The sequence below is a fragment of the Chanodichthys erythropterus genome, chromosome 16 (assembly GCF_024489055.1).
Source record: "Chanodichthys erythropterus isolate Z2021 chromosome 16, ASM2448905v1, whole genome shotgun sequence".
In the NCBI taxonomy this organism is placed as follows: Eukaryota; Metazoa; Chordata; class Actinopteri; order Cypriniformes; family Xenocyprididae; genus Chanodichthys; species Chanodichthys erythropterus.
In genome coordinates this window covers 39041567-39063556 of record NC_090236.1, presented here as the reverse complement: position 1 = coordinate 39063556, position 21990 = coordinate 39041567, and the positions used below count along the sequence as shown (strand labels likewise).

Below are 21990 nucleotides of genomic sequence, written 5' to 3'. Positions count from 1 at the left end.
CAATAGAAAAATTAATATTTAAATGGACTATTTTCACCTGCTCTGGTCTAGATAGTCCAATTTAACAACTATAATCTTCTCTTTCGCCACATTTACTTTCACATCTCTAAATACACATTTTCCTTAATAAAAGAAGATTTAGTGAAAAGTACCATTAGTCCAGTATAAATGTAACATTTCAGAATAATCTATTAGTGTAACAGTTTTGTTGTGTTTTATTATCATGGTGTTGCTGTCTGTGTGTGTTCCCTAGTTAGTGTTCTTGTTGTTAATTAGTTCCTGCAGCTGTTCAGTTTTACCTTGATTACTCTGTCTGTGTATTTAAACTCTTAGTTCTGTCTGTTCATTGTTCTGTCATTTATGTTGAAGTGGTTGTGTTTTATCTCTCCTACATGTTAGATTTGTGATTAAAGACAGTGTTATTGTATTCTCCATTCATGACAATTTGTTACACTGTTTTTTAGTCTGTTCTCACTTCTGTCTTGTTTCACAGCAAAGATTTGTCAGATTCCAGCATATGAAACTATTTTACAGCCACAAAGTTTAAAATGCTTCAAAGTTTAATTATATTTCTACTTCATGAATAACTTAACCTGGACCAGAGCAGAGCGTCATTATCAATTATATAAAAAAATAAATAAATTGTTAACGGTTTCAATGTAGGAACATACTAACTATTCATGTTAAATTACAGTAATACTGTCTGCATGTGTTTTATAACAGGACCTCAACAGGGTTCGGGATTGTTTTGCACAATTTTAAACATCTCTAAAAGTTCTGCAGTCACAATGCATCATTTCCACACACACATCTGAACTATATCACGTGGTGAATCAGATATGAATATATTAAATAGCGAAATGAGACATCGTCAGACTCACCGGCTTCTTCGTGTCTGCTGAAATCGATGCTCATACATGTGCGTTCTATAAATAACAAGGCTTCGTTTTTGGCAGATATAATTACAGACTACAAGCTGGACATTATATGCTTAACAGAAACCTGGCATAGGGAATCTGATGGCCTTCTTTTTAATGAACTGACCCCAAACGGCTACGGATTATGTGATTCACCGCGATCCTCTGGTGGGTGGCATCATTGTGCTGTAAACATCCACAAAACCTGTGTCCGGTGGCTGTTCCTCAGTTTTAGTCTTTTGAAAGTCTTGTTCCTATGGAATTACATTTGTGCCACAATTCCGCGTGCGCAAGATCATATTTTGAGCGCGCAAAAGGGCGTGAACTGAGTTTTGCAGAGAAATGTTCGTCTCGCAAATAATTAAAAAAGTAAATAAAAAAAAATAAAAAAGTATTTTGAGCGAAAGAAAGTCAATTTTGCATTTAAAAGAAGTTTATTTGGATGTGCGCAGATGTTCTCTTTCACCTGTGCAACGTTTCACTTGCTTGCTCTCCTCATACCCACACTGAGTGCTCTCAATCGCCGATGGCTCGCGCGCTCAACTATGGCAAGCCAAAGTACTCACAAACGCCTGGTCGGACGTCTGATTGCACACTGACGCGTGTGATTTGCGTTAAGAACGCGCGTTCTTAACGCGCGCTTTGGTATCATGGAAAACGCGCGTCAAGAACGCGCGTTTTTGTGTACCTAAACGCTTAAACCTAAACCTAAACGCTACCTTTAATGATATTAAAACGCGCGTTCTTGACGTGCGCTTTGGAGTGACAAAAAACGCGCGTTTTTGACGTGCGTTTATCATAACGAAAATGGGCATCGAATACGTGCGTTTTGAGTCAGACAAAACGCTCGTTATGAACGTGTAAACAGGTAAACCAAACAGACAGTGCAAACGTGTGTTTGAAGTGTCCATCAGGCGAAGAGAACGCGCTCTTTCCTTAGTGTTCTCAAAAGTGCACGTCGAAAGCGTGTGCTCTCTCTTTAGGGCTTTGAGTCTGTTATAGGTTTAGGACAGCATTATCATTAAACTCAACCAAAACAACATGGAATTATCAAGGATAAATTTGGCAGATGATTATAATTGTTGAGTTATAATCCAGTATAATTAATATGAAATATGCATATGAACACGTAAAACTATTATTTAAAATAGCCGTGGGGGGATGACAGGATAAATATACCTTCGATCAAGGCCAAAACTTTGTAAGTTTGTAAGGAGCCAATAAAATACTACACCACATGTATGATCATCTTGGCTATATATTACGGTGGCGTATTGCCTCATACATAATATTTTTTCCACTCAATTATGTCGTTAAGACATCTTTTTCTCATAATAACGAGATGTTATGTCGTTAAAACGACATATTTTGTAGGCATATATGACGTGAACATATAGGCTACCTTTATCTGATCTATAATAGAGAATTTATCCTAGATCAGTGCCTTTATCACACTTCCGCACTCGAAAAGCATAAGCAAATATAGTGTAAAATACATTTCGATGCCTGTATCGATGGCAATGCCCATAGAATAATGAACACAATATTATAGCCTATGCAGTTTCTAGCCTAATAAAAGAGAAAAAAATTATCATTGGTGTTTCAGTCACATTTTATTATAGGCCTATTCAAAAATAATATAGCTAAAATACCGGTAAACAGGCCTGACACTACGGATACAACAATAATGCTATATTGTCATTGACCTATTTATCAAAATAAAACTGATAAATGAAAGTGGAGACAATAGCGTACCTCCAAAAATATCTACATTACTTTTCCAACATTTGTGTCATTATTCTTAAAAGGTTTATTGGCCTCGATGAGTCTGAGACTCCCGGTCAGAGAGTGGCTGCGTCCGAAAACTGGAAAATGCTGCCTTCTGAGGACACATTTCAAGGTAGTAAGGCATCAAGGCACGTCCGAATCCAATGTTAGCTTCACTTCCTGTCTCATGAGATACCTTCCTCAGATCGATTTTTGAAGGAAGCATAGATGTATCCTTAGTTGCATTTGATATCCCACAATTCTGTGCTTTCCATTCTGTGACAGTTGAGCTAGAAAAATAACGATGGCGTCCGAAAGTTGCGTTTGCTGCTCATTTTGTGTATAAATGTACGATTTTGACCAACATATTTAAATTTTGATATCATTTTTATCGAGAAATTGCTACTGTAGCCTAATAATTAAATATTTGTTTAGTTCTCACCAAAGCTCGCGCTATATTGCTGTAGATCATACGCTGCCTCAGAAGTCTGTCCGAAATCAATTTCGATGACTGTGGCTATACTGCAGTTCTGTGGGTGTTTTGTCTAGGCAAGGATATTAGCCTATAGTTAACTAAAAAAAAACTATTCAAAACATTTATGCTAATCGAAATAAACCTGAAATTTAAGAAAATATAGCCTAAATATGAGTTGAAAATTTCAATATAATTTTCTTTCTCCCCCCTGAGGCGATCCTTTCATTAACCGACAAGATTATGTTAAATTAGAATTAAACGAAATTAGAATGAGGAAAAAATCCCAGGGGTTCAGTTTTAGCCTAGGCTATATAGAAGAAACAACAAAACAGGAGGATTCATTGCATCGCATGCAGCGCTTCTGTGAACGGAGAAGAAACGAGATAAAATCTTATAAAAGGAATAAATAGCTTCTTCCTATATAGCTAGGCATACACAAAATATATTAAACCTAAATAATTAACATATTAAGAAAATGAAAGAAAAAAAGTACAAGTACAAAGTTTCGACAAGTAGACCATCTAATATGCTGAGTTTCCATTCATTTTTGAGAAGTTCACGGAAAGGCATTGCTTGTCTTTATTTTTCAAGCAATGTTTTATTGTGTGAGTACAAATAATAGTTACAATAATAGTTATACCTACACAGATTGGAATGGTATTACTCTTATGACCATAAATGTCTGAGTATTTTAAGTTGTTTACGCTTTTATAAAAAAAAAAAATCAAGTGAACGCGCCGGCGCCATAGACTATCAGTTTTAGTAGCTAGCCTACTATAACTTGACTTCACAGCCTGTTTATTGTCAAAACAAAATACAGTCAACCAAATACAGAAAAAGTTCCACTGCTCATTTTAAATATCTGTGTACAATCAGAGAGTTTAAATAATAAATAGGCTATAGCATCTAAATACTAGTGCATATGGAAAATATATATTATATTTTTCATTATTGTTCTGTTTTTCTGAATACCATTAAATTGAAAAGATTTGTAGGGGAACTAAAAATACCTAAGTAGTGGTGCCCCCCTATGGGATTAAATGCCCCTATGCCAACCTGAAGCCGGGATAGCCGGTAAAAACGTATTTTAAGCTATTTTCACAACAAATCCTTTAAATTGTTCTATACAAAATATAAGTATTAAATAAACATAAATTATATTGTCATTCGTTACCTACAAACAATATTTTAAAGCCTAAACTACTAAAGTTTGTTATACATCCAAGTTAATTTGCACAAAGGCAGAGTTTAAAAAATAATAATAGTGTTTAAAAGATTACATGTATTGGAAAAAATATTAAAAAGAAAATAATAGCCACATATTGCCAATCTAGACAAATACAAAATAGCCTAAAGTTTGTCGATATTCTTATTGAATATTCATGAATAATACCAGGTTATTTAGAATGATTATAATTCATATTTCATTCCCCTAATATTGAAATAATCGGCCCTGTTCCAAACATGTTTTTGCGCATCTGAAGGGTGTGGTTTTGGGACATGAAAGCATTGTTTAACAACATAATAGGCGTAAATATATTTTAACGTCCAAGTGCTAAAAAACAATTGGATTTGTGCCGAATGAGAACCCAACAGTTTCGATTTAAATAATATTTTAGGCTTTAAAAATAAATATTGTTTGTAATGAATGCTATAATTTGTTTATGATTATTTTATACTTTTTATAACTATTTTCATTATGAATACCATTATGGATTTGTTGTGGAAATAGCCTAAAATACATGTTTAAAGCTTAATGCTTGTGTAATGTGTGACATAGAAGACCAAACTCAGTAAACACCATACTAAACCATACTATGTACAGCAAAGCAGATGAGCCTAATATGAACGCAGTTCGTTTAATTAAGTGTTTTTCTCTTATAGAAAACCGTTATAAAGAAAAAGCTTAAGGTCTCTTAATGTAGCCTACTAAGTGATAGGCTATTACAATATCAAATTCTGCATGAATACATTTTTCTGTGTAGTACCTATGCTTTCTTAGTAGGCTACAGCGTTTAATATAAGCTATGTCTACACATTTTTCTGGACATCGCTCATTGTTTCTACCTTAATAGGCTACATTGTTTAAATTAATGTTAGCTAACTACATATAGCCTATGTATGTAGGCTATATGTCTGAAGTTAGGCCATAACTTGTACAGTCACCTTTGATAACAGATTATGTACTCCAAATTGTAATGTTAAAGCATTTCCTATAAAGCTGCTTAAAACTATAGGACTGAGTATTGTGAAAAGCGCTAAACAAAATAAATGTAAATTGAACTGATATAGGCTATGAGCTCTATAGATCAGATAAAGCAACATTAATCATTCAATATCACGTTTCTAACACACATGCTGCTTTATTTCATTGTGAAGTCTGAGTCTCTTCCATCTGTATGAAACACATTCACACATTAATCACACATTTATTTCTCCTCATAGACACAGTAGTGAGACTCTTCTGTGGATCATCTGATGATTTCTGCTCCTCTCATGATGATTTCACAGATTTTAACCATGATGTAAACAATCCACCAGAGGTGTTTGGTGATTGATCATTTACTCTGTAAGGTGAAACAGAAGAGAAAACAATCAGTGTTCAGAGGAACAAAGTGCAAATTAGTTACTGTATTATTAAAAAAAATGTTTTTTGAGAAAAAGATCCCTGTAATCAGATTAATTACTGACTTTACATGATCTTGCAGAGATATTTGTGTTTTAAATATAATACATTGAAACATGAATCACATTGATATGTTTGTGTGTTTGTGTTGGTGTGACTCCTATTGACTGACTGTAAAGAAGAAACTGAGTGTACGGCGTATGAAATAAACCACAGGGAGCAAATACAAATGATATTCTGAATTAAAACACAATCCTTTAGTTAAAGCCGTTTGTCCTCTAGTTTAGACATGTTTGTAGGGCTCTTAGTAAATAACTGAAAGTAAAGTGAGTGTAAAGTAGTGTGACGTGTTGCTTGTCAAAGTAAAAACACACTAGAGACAGAGACATTTCTCATGTGAGGCTGGACGGCTGTGAGCTGAAGCTGAACGCACTGATTTTAGCAGGAGTGCAGCGTTTTCCTACAATATGAACAAGTCTATTTTCAGACTGAAATGATTCACTACTGACACAGTTAATAAAGCAGGTGTTGTTGAATAAAGCTGTGACAGTGTGCTTTTGTTCTCTTTCCTCCTTTGTGTTGAACATTTTAATAACTTCACATTTTGTTCTCACACAAACCCTTTGTTGCAATAAAGATTAATGATAATTTCCTATCATGAATATTTGAAAGGTTTGTTCACATATTAGAGGTAAATGAAGATCTCTTTAATATCACGGTGATGTTTCCTCACCTCAGGACACAGTTTGAGTCTCGTAACGCGTCTCTGAGCCGCTGCTTTGAGTCTCCGATCTTATTGAAACTCAGATCAAGCTCTTTTAAAAACTGCAGTGCTTTTGAGTTAGTCAAAGACTGAGTTAAAGAAGAAACATCTGTAATGTCACAGCCCTGTAGACTAGAAAGACACAAACAGAGGAAGAGAGATTATCTTACAAACAAATCATTACGGTGAAAATGTTGCACAAATATAATGTGAACTCAGACTCACTGTGAGATATTGAGTATAAAGTGTTTTAGTTTAAACTGTTAAAGTGATTTTAAGCATTTTGATTCTTGTATGTGAAGAGAGACACATCTCAGATGAAGGTTAAAAAACGTCATTAAACTAGTTGTTCAGTTCGGTTCTGTACACACTGCAAATAATTTCTGTAAATGCGGTTGTCACTCCCGTATTTTACTGAACTGTGTGTGTACAGAACGGGATTAAACACTAAAAGGAGAACTGACAACTGAATTTAGCTGCAGTGTGAACATAGCTATAGATAGATAGATAGATAGATAGCTATAGATAGACAGATAGATAGATAGACAGATAGATAGATAGAGAGATCGATAGATAGATTAAATGAGTCTGAATTAGTTTCAGTGGATTAGAAATAGCACAGAATGTCAGTTTAATTGAGTCTAATGGGTTTCGATTTGTTTAAATTTGAATTTTGACAGTTGGAGTTTGAACAATTTTGGCTCATCTGAACATTCATCAATGAAAGTCAATGGTGAACTAATCCTTTAACTAAAACCATTTCTGAATCTTTCTTCAGATGGAGATGCAGCGCTACAAATGATGTGATTGTGCCCTGTTGACTTAAAATAAACTAATCAGTAAATACAGTATAATGACACTAACTGTAGTTTCTCCAGCTTGAATTGCGGGTTCATCAGTAGATCACTGAGGTTTTTCACTCCAGAGTCTCCTAGTTTATTCCAGCTCAGGTTCAGCTCTCTCAGGTGTGACGGGTTTGATTTCAGAGCTGAAGTCAGGATGACACACTGTTTCTCTGTAATACTGCAAACACTCAGACTGAAGACAGAAAGAGAAAATGACTCAAATCCATGTTCAGTTCATGTGTGAGTTAAATGAATCATGAATAAATGTCATACAGTCACTAATAAACCAGCAAAAACATGGAAACTTAATGATATAAACGAACAAACCAAGACAGGAGCATTTGAGGATACTAGTTACAATCCATGTCTGGATCCGTCCTCACTCCCAAAAATAAGTGAATTTATCACTGTAGATTAATATATAGGATCAATACAGAAACAATAGAAAAATGAACATTTAAATGGACTATTTTCATTATTAATGTAAGAAAATCTTATACTGTACATGAATCGATTATTAAGTCATTTTAGAGTGTAATTTACAATCTCTAAATACACATTTTGTTTAATAAAAGAAGATTTAGTGAAAAGCAGTGTTGGGCACGTTACTTTAAAAAAAGTAATTAGTTATAGTTACTAGTTACTTCCCACAAATAGTAATGGAGTTAGTAACTGAGTTACATCATTATAAAAGTAACTAATTACCAGGGAAAGTAACTATTGTGTTACTTTAAAAAAAAATTAAATATGTCAAATAACTTGAATGCCCCCAATATTAAATATGTCTAAGAATAAATTATTCTTGATCCGACTCGTGACTGATGATCCGCTCTTGCTTATGAAATTTCTCTGTACTGTACAATACGTGTTTGTAAACATTAAAGAAAATGTAGTTTCATATTTATGTTTAAATAGGCCTATGTTATGTTTTAAATTCATTTACTTGATTATGAAAAGTGAACAGCATGAGTAAGATGCATCAGATGCGCAATATATCGGGAGACATGGAGTGGGTCAGACATGATTTTGACCACTTCATTAAGTTTTGTTTTGTAGAAAGTCTTTCTTTAAAGTGAATTTCATTTTGTAAAAATTGTATCTTAATTTTAATCAATGTTTCATCAACTGATTGCCTGGATTTAATAAAGAAGCAAATATAGCAGGCAATATAATCATGGATCTGCGGGCGCGATCACTGGCGCGATCACTGGAGCGCGACTTATAGGCTAAAGAACCGAAACTCAGCGTATAGGCTGCTTGCCTCGCAGACATGAGAAATATATCTACAGAAAGCTTGACATATCTAAAAACGAAAAGAAATAGGTTACTCTGATTATGTAATCCGAATGAAATGTGCATTTTCTCTCTAAGCGCGTCCATGGAGATGATGAGAGTCAGCAATGTCAACTTCATCTTCACAGCCGACACTAATTCAGAAAACATTACTTTATTAATAAACAATTAAAATGTCTCCTTGCTGTATTTCATCACATTCATAATTATTACTTTTGTCGTTTCTTTATGGCAAGCTTTATACGTGCGCTTGAGTGCTATAGTCTATATTACATAAACGCTCATTATTATGGTTTATTCCAGTATTTAAGAAATTAAATTAATATAACTGTGACCAGTCAACTAATGGCTTAAATGAATAGTCGACTAGAAAAACTTATTTCACATATTTTCGATCCAGCATGTCACAAAGGGTATTCTGGTTTGAGCTCGCGCTCCGCTCGCATGCTCACAGACACACACACAGAGCATCGTTCATTATTATTTTCATTTTAAAATTATATTTGTGTATGACTAACCGCAGCACACACCAGAGAAAAAACTTTGCAGGTCTTATGGCTGAGAGAGAGCCTACTCGGATGAAAACCGCTTCAGTCAGCTCAATTACAGTAGGCTAACGCGGCATTTTTTTTGTCAGTAACGGTAACGGCATTGTAACGGGAGAAAAAGTAATTTGTTTGATGATTACTCGTTACTGAAAAAAGTAACAGCGTTAGTAACGCTGTTTATTTATAACGCCCTTATTCCCATCACTGGTGAAAAGTACCATTAGTCCAGTATAAATGTGACATTTCAGAATAATCTATTAGTGTATCAGTTTTGTTGTGTTTTATTATCATGGTGTTGCTGTCTGTGTGTGTTCCCTAGTTAGTGTTCTTGGTTGTTAATTAGTTCCTGCAGCTGTTCAGTTTTACCTTGATTTCTCTGTCTGTGTATTTAAACTCTTAGTTCATTGTTCATTGTTCTGTCGTTTATGTTGAAGTGGTTGTGTTTTATCTCTCCTACATGTTAGATTTGTGATTAAAGACAGTGTTATTGTATTCTCCATCATCATGAGCTTCATTACAACCAGCCATTCATGACAATTTGTTACACTGTTTTTTAGTCTGTTCTCACTTCTGTCTTGTTTCACAGCAAAGATTTGTCAGATTCCAGCATATGAAACTATTTTACAGCCACAAAGTTTAAAATGCTTCAAAGTTTAATGATATTTCTACTTCATGAATAACTTAACATGGACCAGAGCAGAGCGTCATTATCAATTATAAAACAAAACAAAACAAAAAACTGAGATGGTTTCAATGTAGGAACATACTTACTATTCATGTTAAATTACAGTAATACTGTTTGCATGTGTTTTATAACAGGACCTCAAGAGGGTGCAGGATTGTTTTGCACAATTTTAAAAGGTATAATCAGATATGAATATATTAAATAGTAATAATAAAGTAAATAATAATACACTTGCTTAAAATGTGTCTAAAATGCAAAATAATAGTTTAAAAAAAACAGCTTGTGAAAATGAAAAATATTTGTTAAATGCCATTTTATTTATCTCATCTTCTTATATATTTTTTTTTTTTGTAAAGTGTTTTGTAAAGTCATACTTTTGTTATAACAGGCATATTGTTTTGAACTGCTTTTACAATGGTTAATATTAATAGTGTAATAGTATTTTGGTGAATTGTATTAAAACCAGACCAAAAATCCTAATCATCAAACTATCTGTGATATTTGGCCACTCAAATAGGAAATATCCCTGGTTTCTATTTCAGGAATCTGGTCATCTTACTCCAGGGGTTAATAAAGGCCTTCTGAAGAGAAACCATGTGTTTGTGTAAAAAATATCTATATTTAAACAAATTATGAAGTAAAATATGTAGCTTCCACTAGACCGCCTTCCCTATTCAATGTACAAAGAAAGTAAAACTCTCGCAGTTCACAAAACTTACGTTACGTCCTACGCCTTCCCTATTCAACGTACAGAAAAAGAGTAACTTACGTGACACAAGTTTACACTTTCTTCATTACTTGAATCTGGTGGAAGCTCGATATTTGATTTCATAACTTGTTAAATATGGATATTTTTTTACACAAACACATCGCTTCACTTCAGAAGGTCTTTATTAACCCCTGGAGTCGTGTGGAGTACGTTTATGATGGATGGATGTGGATGGAGACACTTTCTTCAGCTCAAACTCACTGATCCTGTTCACTGCCATTATAAAGCTCAGATGTGTCAGAATATTTATTAATATTTCTTTGATTATGTCCATCAGAAAGAAGAAAGTCATATACACCTAGGATGGCTTGAGGGTGAGTAAAGCTTGGGCTAATTTTCATTTGAAAGTGAACTAATCCTTTAACTAAAACCATTTCTGAATCTTTCTTCAGATGGAGATGCAGCGCTACAAATGATGTGACTTGTACCCTGTTGACTTAAAATAAACTAATCAGTAAATACAGTATAATGATACTAACTGTAGTTTCTCCAGCTTGAATTGTGGGTTCATCAGTAGATCACTGAGGTTTTTCACTCCAGAGTCTCCTAGTTCATTCCCCCACAGGTTCAGCTCTCTCAGGTGTGACGGGTTTGATTTCAGAGCTGAAGTCAGGATGACACACTGATTCTCTGTAATACTGCAGTAACTCAGACTGAAGACAGAAAGAGAAAATGACTCAAATCCATGTTCAGTTCATGTGTGAGTTAAATGAATCATGAATAAATGTCATACAGTCACTAATAAACCCGCAAAAACATGGAAACTTAATGACATAAACGAACAAACCAAGACAGGAGCATTTGAGGATACTAGTTACAATCCATGTCTGGATCCGTCCTCACTCCCAAAAATGGAAACACTTTAGAATACTGATCCTTCATTAATGAGTAACTACACAGGAACAAATGAATAATGCATTATTAACACTCTAGTAACTACTATTAACTAACAAGTAACTCTGATTAATGAATGAGTAAGTAGTTGTGTAGTTATTCATTAATGAAGGATCAGTATTCTAAAGTGTTACCCCAAAAATAAGTGCATTTATCACTGTAGATTAAAATATAGGAACAATAGAAAAACAATAGAAAAGTCAACATTTAAATGGACTATTTTCATTATTAACGTAAGAAAATCTGATACATGAATCGATTATTAAGTCATTTAAGAGTAATTTACAATCTCTAAATACACATTTTGTTTAATAAAAGAAGATTTAGTGAAACGTATCATTAGTCCAGTATAAATGTAACATTTCAGAATAATCTATTTGTGTATCAGTTTTGTTGTGTTTTATTATCATAGTGTTGCTGTCTGTGTGTGTTCCCTAGTTAGTGTTCTTGGTTGTTAATTAGTTCCTGCAGCTGTTCAGTTTTACCTTGATTACTCTGTCTGTGTATTTAAACTCTTAGTTCTGTCTGTTCATTGTTCTGTCGTTTATGTTGAAGTGGTTGTGTTTTATCTCTCCCACATTTTAGATTTGTGATTAAAGACAGTGTTATTGTATTCTCCATCATCATGAGCTTCATTACAACCAGCCATTCATGACAATTTGTTACACTGTTTTTAGTCTGTTCTCACTTCTGTCTTGTTTCACAGCAAAGATTTGTCAGATTCCAGCATATGAAACTATTTTACAGCCACAAAGTTTAAAATGCTTCAAAGTTTAATTATATTTCTACTTCATGAATAAATTAACTTGGACCAGAGCAGAGCGTCATTATCAATCATATAAAAAAATAAATAAATTGTTAACGGTTTCAATGTAGGAACATACTAACTATTCATGTTAAAGGAACACTCCACTTTTTTTGAAAACAGGCTCATTTTCCAACTCCCCTAGAGTTAAACAGTTGAGTTTTACCGTTTTCGAATCCATTCAGCCGATCTCCGGGTCTGGCGGTACCACGTTTAGCATAGCTTAGCATAGTTCATTGAATCTGATTAGACCGTTAGCATCACGCTTAAAAGTGACCAAAGTGTTTAGATATTTTTCCTATTTAAAACTTGACTCTTCTGTAGTTAAATCGTGCACTAAGACCGACGGAAAATAAAAAGTTGTGCTTTTCTAGGCTGATATGGCTAGGAACTATACTCTCATTCTGGCGTAATAATCAAGGAACTTTGCTGCCATTCCATGGCTGCAGCAGTGCAATGATATTACGCAGCGCCCGTGAGCCCCTGCTTGCACAGGGAACGTGCCTTGTAACCATGGAGACGTTTGTGAGAGACGCTGCGTAATATCATTGCGCCTGCTGCAGCCATGATACGGCAGCAAAGTTCCTTGATTATTACGCCAGAATGAGAGTATAGTTCCTAGCCATATCAGCCTAGAAAATCGCAACTTTTCATTTTCCGTCGGTCTTAGTACACGATTTAACTACAGAAGAGTCAAGTTTTAAATAGGAAAAATATCGAAACTCTTTGGTCATTTTTAAGCGCGATGCTAACGGTCTAATCCGATTCAATGAACTATGCTAAGCTATGCTAAAAGTGGTACCGCCAGAAACGAAGATCGGCTGAATGGATTCGAAAACGGTAAAACTCAACTGTTTAACTCTAGGGGAGTTGGAAAATGAGCCTGTTTTCAAAAAAAGTGGAGTGTTCCTTTAAATTACAGTAATACTGTTTGCATGTGTTTTATAACAGGGCCTCAACAGGGTGCGGGATTGTTTTGCACAATTTTAAAAAGGTATAATCAGATATGAATATATTAAATAGTAATAATAAAGTAAATAATAATACACTTGGTGCTTAAAATGTGTCTAAAATGCAAAATAATAGTTTTAAAAAAACAGCTTGTGAAAATGAAAACAAATATTTGTTAAATGCCATTTTATTCATCTCATCTTCTTATATTTTCATTTTTTGTAAAGTGTTTTGTAAAGTCATACTTTTGTTATAACAGGCATATTGTTTTGAAATGCTTTTACAATGGTTACTATTAATAGTGTAATAATTTTTGGTGAATTGTATTAAAACCAGACCAAAAATCCTAATCATCAAACTATCTGTGATATTTGGCCACTCAAACAGGAAATATCCCTGGTTTCTATTTCAGGAATCTGGTCATCTTACTCCAGGGGTTAATAAAGGCCTTCTGAAGAGAAACCATGTGTTTGTGTAAAAAATATCTATACTTAAACAAATTATGAAGTAAAATATGTAGCTTCCACTAGACCGCCTTCCCTATTCAATGTACAAAGAAAGTAAAACTCTCGCAGTTCACAAAACTTACGTTACGTCCTACGCCTTCCCTATTCAACGTACAGAAAAAGAGTAACTTACGTGACACAAGTTTACACTTTCTTCATTACTTGAATCTGGTGGAAGCTCGATATTTGATTTCATAACTTGTTAAATATGGATATTTTTTTACACAAACACATCGCTTCACTTCAGAAGGTCTTTATTAACCCCTGGAGTCGTGTGGAGTACGTTTATGATGGATGGATGTGGATGGAGACACTTTCTTCAGCTCATACTCACTGATCCTGTTCACTGCCATTATAAAGCTTGGATCTGTCAGGATATTTATTAATATTTCTTTGATTATTTCCATCAGAAAGAAGAAAGTCATATACACCTAGGATGGCTTGAGGGTGAGTAAAGCTTGAGCTAATTTTCATTTGAAAGTGAACTAATCCTTTAACTAAAACCATTTCTGAATCTCTTCAGATGGAGATGCAGCGCTACAAATGATGTGACTTGTACCCTGTTGACTTAAAATAAACTAAACAGTAAATACAGTATAATGATACTAACTGTAGTTTCTCCAGCTTGAATTGTGGGTTCATCAGTAGATCACTGAGGTTTTTCACTCCAGAGTCTCCTAGTTTATTCCCTCTCAGGTTCAGCTCTCTCAGGTGTGACGGGTTTGATTTCAGAGCTGAAGTCAGGATGACACACTGATTCTCTGTAATACTGCATCTATACAGACTGAAGATAGAAAGAGAAAATGACTCAAATCCATGTTCAGTTCATGTGTGAGTTAAATGAATCATGAATAAATGTCATACAGTCACTAATAAACCAGCAAAAACATGGAAACTTAATGATAGAAACGAACAAACCAAGACAGGAGCATTTGAGGATACTAGTTACAATCCAAGTCTGGATCCGTCCTCACTCCCAAAAATAAGTAAATTTATCACTGTAGATTAATATATAGGATGAATACAGAAACAATAGAAAAATTAATATTTAAATGGACTATTTTCACCTGCTCTGGTCTAGATAGTCCAATTTAACAACTATAATCTTCTCTTTCGCCACATTTACTTTCACATCTCTAAATACACATTTTCCTTAATTAAAGAAGATTTAGTGAAAAGTACCATTAGTCCAGTATAAATGTAACATTTCAGAATAATCTATTAGTGTAACAGTTTTGTTGTGTTTTATTATCATAGTGTTGCTGTCTGTGTGTGTTCCCTAGTTAGTGTTCTTGTTGTTAATTAGTTCCTGCAGCTGTTCAGTTTTACCTTGATTACTCTGTCTGTGTATTTAAACTCTTAGTTCTGTCTGTTCATTGTTCTGTCGTTTATGTTGAAGTGGTTGTGTTTTATCTCTCCTACATGTTAGATTTGTGATTAAAGACAGTGTTATTGTATTCTCCATCATCATGAGCTTCATTACAACCAGCCATTCATGACAATTTGTTACACTGTTTTTAGTCTGTTCTCACTTCTGTCTTGTTTCACAGCAAAGATTTGTCAGATTCCAGCATATGAAACTATTTTACAGCCACAAAGTTTAAAATGCTTCAAAGTTTAATTATATTTCTACTTCATGAATAAATTAACTTGGACCAGAGCAGAGCGTCATTATCAATTATATAAAAAAATAAATAAATTGTTAACGGTTTCAATGTAGGAACATACTAACTATTCATGTTAAATTACAGTAATACTGTTTGCATGTGTTTTATAACAGGACCTCAACAGGGTGTGGGATTGTTTTGCACAATTTTAAACGTCTCTAAAAGTTCTGCAGTCACAATGCATCATTTCCACACACACATCTGAACTATATCACGTGGTGAATCAGATATGAATATATTAAATAGCAAAATGAGACATCGTCAGACTCACCGGCTTCTACGTGTCTGCTGAAATCGATGCTCATAAATGTACGGTCTATAAATAACAAGGCTTCGTTTTTGGCAGATATAATTACAGACTACAACCTGGACATTATATGCTTAACAGAAACCTGGCATAAGGAATCTGATGGCCTTCTTTTTAATGAACTGACCCCAAACGGCTACGGATTATGTGATTCCTGCGATCCTCTGGTGGGTGGCATCATTGTGCTGTAAACATCCACAAAACCTGTGTCCGGTGGCTGTTCCTCAGTTTTAGTCTTTTGAAAGTCTTGTTCCTATGGAATTACATTTGTGCCACAATTCCGCGCGCGCAAGATCATATTTTGAGCGCGCAAAAGGGCATTTCGCACGCGCGTGAACTGAGTTTTGTGGAGAAATGTTCGTCTCGCAAATAAAAAAGTATTTTGAGCGAACGAAAGTCAATTTTGCATTTAAAAGAAGTTTATTTGGATGTGCGCAGAAGTTCTCTTTCACCTGTGCAACGTTTCACTTGCTTGCTCTCCTCATACCCACACTGAGTGCTCTCAATCGCCGATGGCTCGCGCGCTCAACACAACAGAGCGTTACATGTGCCACAATTCCAGCCAATCAGAGATGAGGCTGCTAAATTCTGATTGGCTGGCTTGACAACCCATCACAAGACTCTGCTTTACCAACAGAGGAAGAGGAAAAATACATGGTGGAAGACATACCCTGTGTCTCAATCAGCTCCCTAGTTCAGTAGTCAGGGCACTGACCAGGGAGTCGGCCATTTTAAGGGCTGTCTCATTCACAGAATCCTTCCAGGGCACTGAAACGTTCGCTCCCTGAAAAGTCCCACAATGCACCGTGAAAACCAGGGAGCATCGATGCTCACTATGCTCCCTTAACGGAAGTTCTGAAGCGCGAAACTTGAATCACGTGAGCCAACTCACTACACATAACGGTACGCGATAGATGTTTTTAAAAATACAAACCGTTATTTTATTATATTTCAGCATAAACATACATGGCTAGACAGGTAATGAACATAATCTAGCTAACACTTATAATTTATTCACGGCTGAAATGTTGCACGTATAAGTAACAAGCAAATAATTAATCATAATGTAGTTTAAATAACATTACAAGTAATGTCAGAAAATATCAGCTCTGTTATTGTTCATAAATACCAGTAGTGATGTTGTACAATGAGGACGTTGTCACGTCGCCGGAAATAGAGTCATAAGTGTCCCAATGTGTAGTGAACCAGCATCTTTTACTGTCCTTACCAGTGCCCGAATTCGTGTACACGATATACTGATTCACGAGCTCGGGAGCTAGGGAACTGATTGAGACACACCTATAGACATCATATAGGTAGACGCCCTATCGAACGCTACTGCCTATTGGCACGGACGAGCCGTGGAGCCGCCATCTTGGACCGGTCGCCAGCTCCACTCAGTGTAACTTGTTTGACAGGTGCAATGAGCTGTCAGCGCATTTAATTAATTATATCTCTCTGAATACCTAACTGATTTTGACGCGGGTTTTTTTGCTGCAAAGGTCATTCATGTAGCTATGATACAGGACACATTGTTCAGTGTATTTTAATATTCATAGTAGGCTTAACAGTTATATAATATTCTGATATGAGATATAAAGTGACCAGACGTCCAAAATCAAAATATGTGATGTAGGATATAAGGTCATTTATAAATCACACACTATAAATATGATAAAGAAGCAGAAACAGATAGTTGCAGTAAGATATCTCAGTAATAGGCTACTAGCAGAAGTGGGAGGGGTAACTCGATTTGCGCTTTGCCGTCATGTGTGTATACATTGCTTTCTGATATCACGTGCACAAACACAAATAACAATTATTATGTCCGGTCGAACAATGTATATGTTAACTTCAGATTGGATTGTGTTGGTAATAGGCACTTAACGTTACCTAACGCTAAAAGTAAGTTTCGTGCATTGAACGCATTCTAACAAGTGCTTCGAACTTCTTTCTGATCTGAATAGTAAGTTATGTGGAAAGCACTTGCGAGGTCCGATGGTTAAGCAGAGCGGTTGGGGCTTTAATAATTAATAATCAATATAACCTGACGAAAAGATATTTATTAAATGTTATCCACATTATATTTCATCTGCAATGTGCATTGTGAACTTTTATAACGATGCGTTTGGTCATTAACTTTTAAATGCATCATTATGCAAAGATGAGGAGAGTTCTCTGCATGAAAGACTCATGACTGGCAGATCAACGTGCGACTACATTTCTCTCCGAAACGGTAGGAAAATAAATTTAATTCAATGTGGAGTATTTTAACTGTGACAAGATGATTGACAGGGTAGTTTAAACAGTTACAGGATGCGTAAATAAGCGACAGAACGTCCGTTAAAGACGCAGTTATGACGAGTTAGTATGTCCCAAAGCTTGTCTACTCTTCTGCTACACACTCAAAAGTATGTACTTTTTCTTTACAAAAACAGTAAATGCTTTTAGGACGTAGTATAAGTAGGCGAATTGGCACGCAGCTTAGGAGTACGACCGGTCTAAGATGGCGGCCGCAAATCTCAGCCCCCAGCGGCCAATAGGGCTTCTACCTATATGATGTCTATGGTGGAAGAGGCTTTTGTTCAATGGCCTGAACACTATCAAAGTCCCTTTAGGTCTATATAAAGTCTTTGATACTATTTATTTTCAAATTCAAATGTCTACCACTCGAAGTAGATTATTTATTTATTTTAATCAAAATAATATCGTATTATTACATAAAGGCATGTCCCAGTGTTTCCCACACCTCAACTGACTATATAAAATGGAGTGTTCTTTAGAACTTCCGCAATAATATAAGATAGCTCGAAAACTTCCGGTGAGAGTCATTTGCTGGTGTGTTGAGCATCAGTAATACTTCGTTTATAATCAGAATATAGTCACTTAAATAGTCATAGCATTAATTTAGTTATTCAAACGTAAGAAATGATTTAAAAAAAAAAAAAAAAACTCAGTTTTTTCTTCGACCATCAGTTTTCACACTTTTGTGTGAAAAAAGCAACAAAAATTAAATATGTATTGTGCACTCTAGTTAGATTAATTAAATAGAATGTGTGTTTTTACAAGTGTGCTGAAATCATTGATCTTGTGCTGCACTGACTGACAGCTGCTGTGGAGCCTAATTCATTCACAAGAAAAGTTATTGTTTTTCATAAAATTTTATGAGTACTTAATACTCCATATTGACAAAATGTATTTTTAAACCTAGTTATTTTATAATGTTTAATATTAATGTTTATAATTTAATATTTAAAAAAACGAAACAAAGTGAAATATATGCGCAAATAAATGCTACTCTGCCGCCACCTGCTGGTTAAAGTGGTAATTATTGTGTTTTTTATTTTAAAATAAGTTTATCAATTGTTGAATTTTCTACATTTTGAAACGTTTGATTTTTACAATGGGGACAATCTCAGAAGGATGAACAAGTAATGTTTGTGGTCATCACATTAAAAATAATAAGTGCTGGAAAATTATGTGCGTGTGTGCGTGTCTAATTACAGACATGTCATTTTTAAACGGTCCCAATAGGTTTGTCTTTATTGCAATCAATAAAACAATAAAAATTAGGTATATGATAACTGCATTAAAATATGAATACAACATTAAAAAGTCAATCATTGATGGTTTTGCGTCGATGTACAGCAACTACAGTGTAGCGTATGCACACGTATCAGGATAATCAATAAACTTTGGAATGTTCAGAACGCTTTTAGCATGCTGGACTGGGTTGTAAAACCCCCCCAGAGACTGACCAGATCCACATTCCAACACCCCACACACACAGGGACACACAAAAACACACACACAGACACACACAGAAACACACAATCATACATTTTTAACTGTATATGTAAACTACCACTATGCTGAAATATATATTTCATATATTTTTAGGGCCTATGCATGTTTCCTAGTGTTTAAATGAGTGTATTTGTGCTAGTGTGCATTTTAACGATATAATTTTGTCTGTAAACCATAACTTCTCTCCTATGCCTTTCTGACCTATCGAGTTTGGTCTCTCCGTAAAGCTCCGGACACGAGCTATTCACTGAGATATGTCACACAGCTGACAAATGCATTTTTCTATGTGTTTAATGATACTGTGAAGAACACACTCCTTTTGGAGATCTGATCTGGTAGTCATAAATCATTGGATTAAGTCGTGAGGCCAAACAAAGGGAAAGCTTTCCCGCCAACTTTGCACCCATGTTATTGGCTACCCCACCTCAAGGAGGTGTGTCGGCTTATCTGTCATAAAAGCAAAGACGCACAATTTCTTGTGTGTTCTCCCCCGATTGTCTCACGAGCATCTCGTGCACGTTCCCGGACCTCTCCGGTGACCACGCGCTGCCATCGCGCTCAGCTTCGGGATCGCCATCTTCCAGCGAAACTCACTCTCGCCCTCAGTTCAAACCTTCCCGCTGAACGGAGGAAGCCAACGAACTGCACCAGCGCTAACCTGAAATTCGACACACGCAACCAATGCAAGTATACTGCCGTTTCTCAATCTTAGATGATGAAACTGATTTCCGTGCTGGCTTAGGACTGGTTGTGAGTTTGCTACTTGCCTTCTCTCTTTCCTTCTCTACTTCTATTCTTGTACATAGGTGTGTATTTTCTTGTATATATATTTAGATGTATAACCTCTGTATTCGTAGTTTGCATAAGAGAGGGTTATAGGGTACTATGTGTCAAAAATGATTGATTTATGACCCCATAAAAATATCCCCCCCCCTCCCTCTGGACTGGACACCTGTTTTGGCCACCTGTTTTTGTCCTCCCCCACTACCCCACTACCCCTCCCTACTACCCCCACTAAGGAATTTATGACTGTGTTTTGGACTTTGTGTGTTTTTGAAGTGAAAATGTTTGAAAACGATGCTTAAAGTTTTAAAATGTAAAACAGTGCATCGGGGTGACAGACATGGGTTTTTAAGGGATGTTTTTATTAAAGAAAGTTATTTCACATATTTAAATGTTTTTAAAAGACATTAATGAATTGTACAATTAAAACACAAAGACAATTTAAAAAAGTTCAGATCTTCTGAGACAAAAGTATAAAACAAGTGCACTAAGTAACATTAAGCACATTAAGTACATCAAGCAATAGCTGTTAAAATACAAATGGGTTTTTCAAGCAAAAACATTTCTAACATTTACTGGGTAAAAAAAAAAACAGGGTAAAATATCAAACACGTGCATTAGCATTAAAACTATCAAGCAACAGTTGTTAAAAAGATGAATAGTTTTAAGCAAAACATTTTAACACTGCAATTTGCTGCTAAGGTTTTGTTTAGTTTTTAACAAAAATAACTCTTACACTGCTCCATGCAATACATCTTCACTCACCAGCGATAAAAGTAGAATGAGAATAGATCGGCATGTGAAGCCGCTGCCAAGTCTCCGCCCCCTAACACGCCCCCCAACACCGGAGGACAGACATGTGCAGAGGTGTATATTTAAATGGTAGTAAAATAATTAAACAAAATAATGTTTGTGAATAAAGTTTTAACATTTTTTTTTTTTTTTATCCATTAACTTATTGATTTATTCTTTCTTTGATAGCATCCTCTTCCACTGGGGGGGAATTTTTATGTGTTCCACCATTTGAGAATGTGTTTTTGGAGTAAAGTATATTGAAAACTATATGCTTTAAACTTTAAAAACACAAAACATTTTTTCACACACATGTAACACGTTCACATACAACTTTAAAATGATACGGATCGTTGAAAACTAAAACGTAGTATTCAGACACAGTAAAATGTTATCAGAAAAGGTTTCTGAAAACCATGTAAAACATTATGCTTTAAAATGCAAAACAAGGTTTTGAGGTTAAACAATGCAATCAAGGGTTGTTTTATTAAAACTCTTTTCATATATACATTTGAAGGGTGTTTTCCCCCCACAAACAACATTACAAATGTTAAAAACAACAACAAAACAAAAAGTTTTTTTCACATGATGTTCAACAATCTCAAAAGAGGTCAACAGTGCTTCTAAAACAATGTCTCAAACATGCTGTAACGCAAAGTTAAAATGTTGCGTAGTCCAAAGAGAAAAACAGTGTTGTACCGGATGAAAAGATGCACGAGAGAGAGAGAGAGAGCTGTCATAATTTCCCCACGCCCCAGGGTTTAATAGGCTAATATAGCTAAACTTAAAC

At 35.1% G+C, this 21990-nt stretch overlaps 1 protein-coding gene across 8 annotated transcripts in view; it reads right to left on the bottom strand.

Annotated features, from left to right (window-relative positions):
• Positions 1-21990, bottom strand: part of LOC137002553 (NLR family CARD domain-containing protein 3-like) — a 140375-nt gene that overhangs the window by 85205 nt on the left and 33180 nt on the right. The window contains exons 12-16 of one of the 8 annotated variants that reach the window (XM_067362285.1): positions 14455-14628; positions 11168-11341; positions 7413-7586; positions 6519-6680; positions 3803-5726 (exon numbers count right to left, since the gene is read on the bottom strand). The exons of 5 other annotated variants lie outside the window; for them this stretch is intronic. In XM_067362285.1, the coding sequence (XP_067218386.1) occupies positions 5654-5726; positions 6519-6680; positions 7413-7586; positions 11168-11341; positions 14455-14628 (757 nt within the window). In that variant the 3' untranslated portion in view covers positions 3803-5653. Of the gene's footprint in view, positions 1-3802; positions 5727-6518; positions 6681-7412; positions 7587-11167; positions 11342-14454; positions 14629-21990 lie in introns of those variants that run through there. 2 more of the 8 variants (XM_067362286.1, XM_067362287.1) reach the window with 2 other exon arrangements.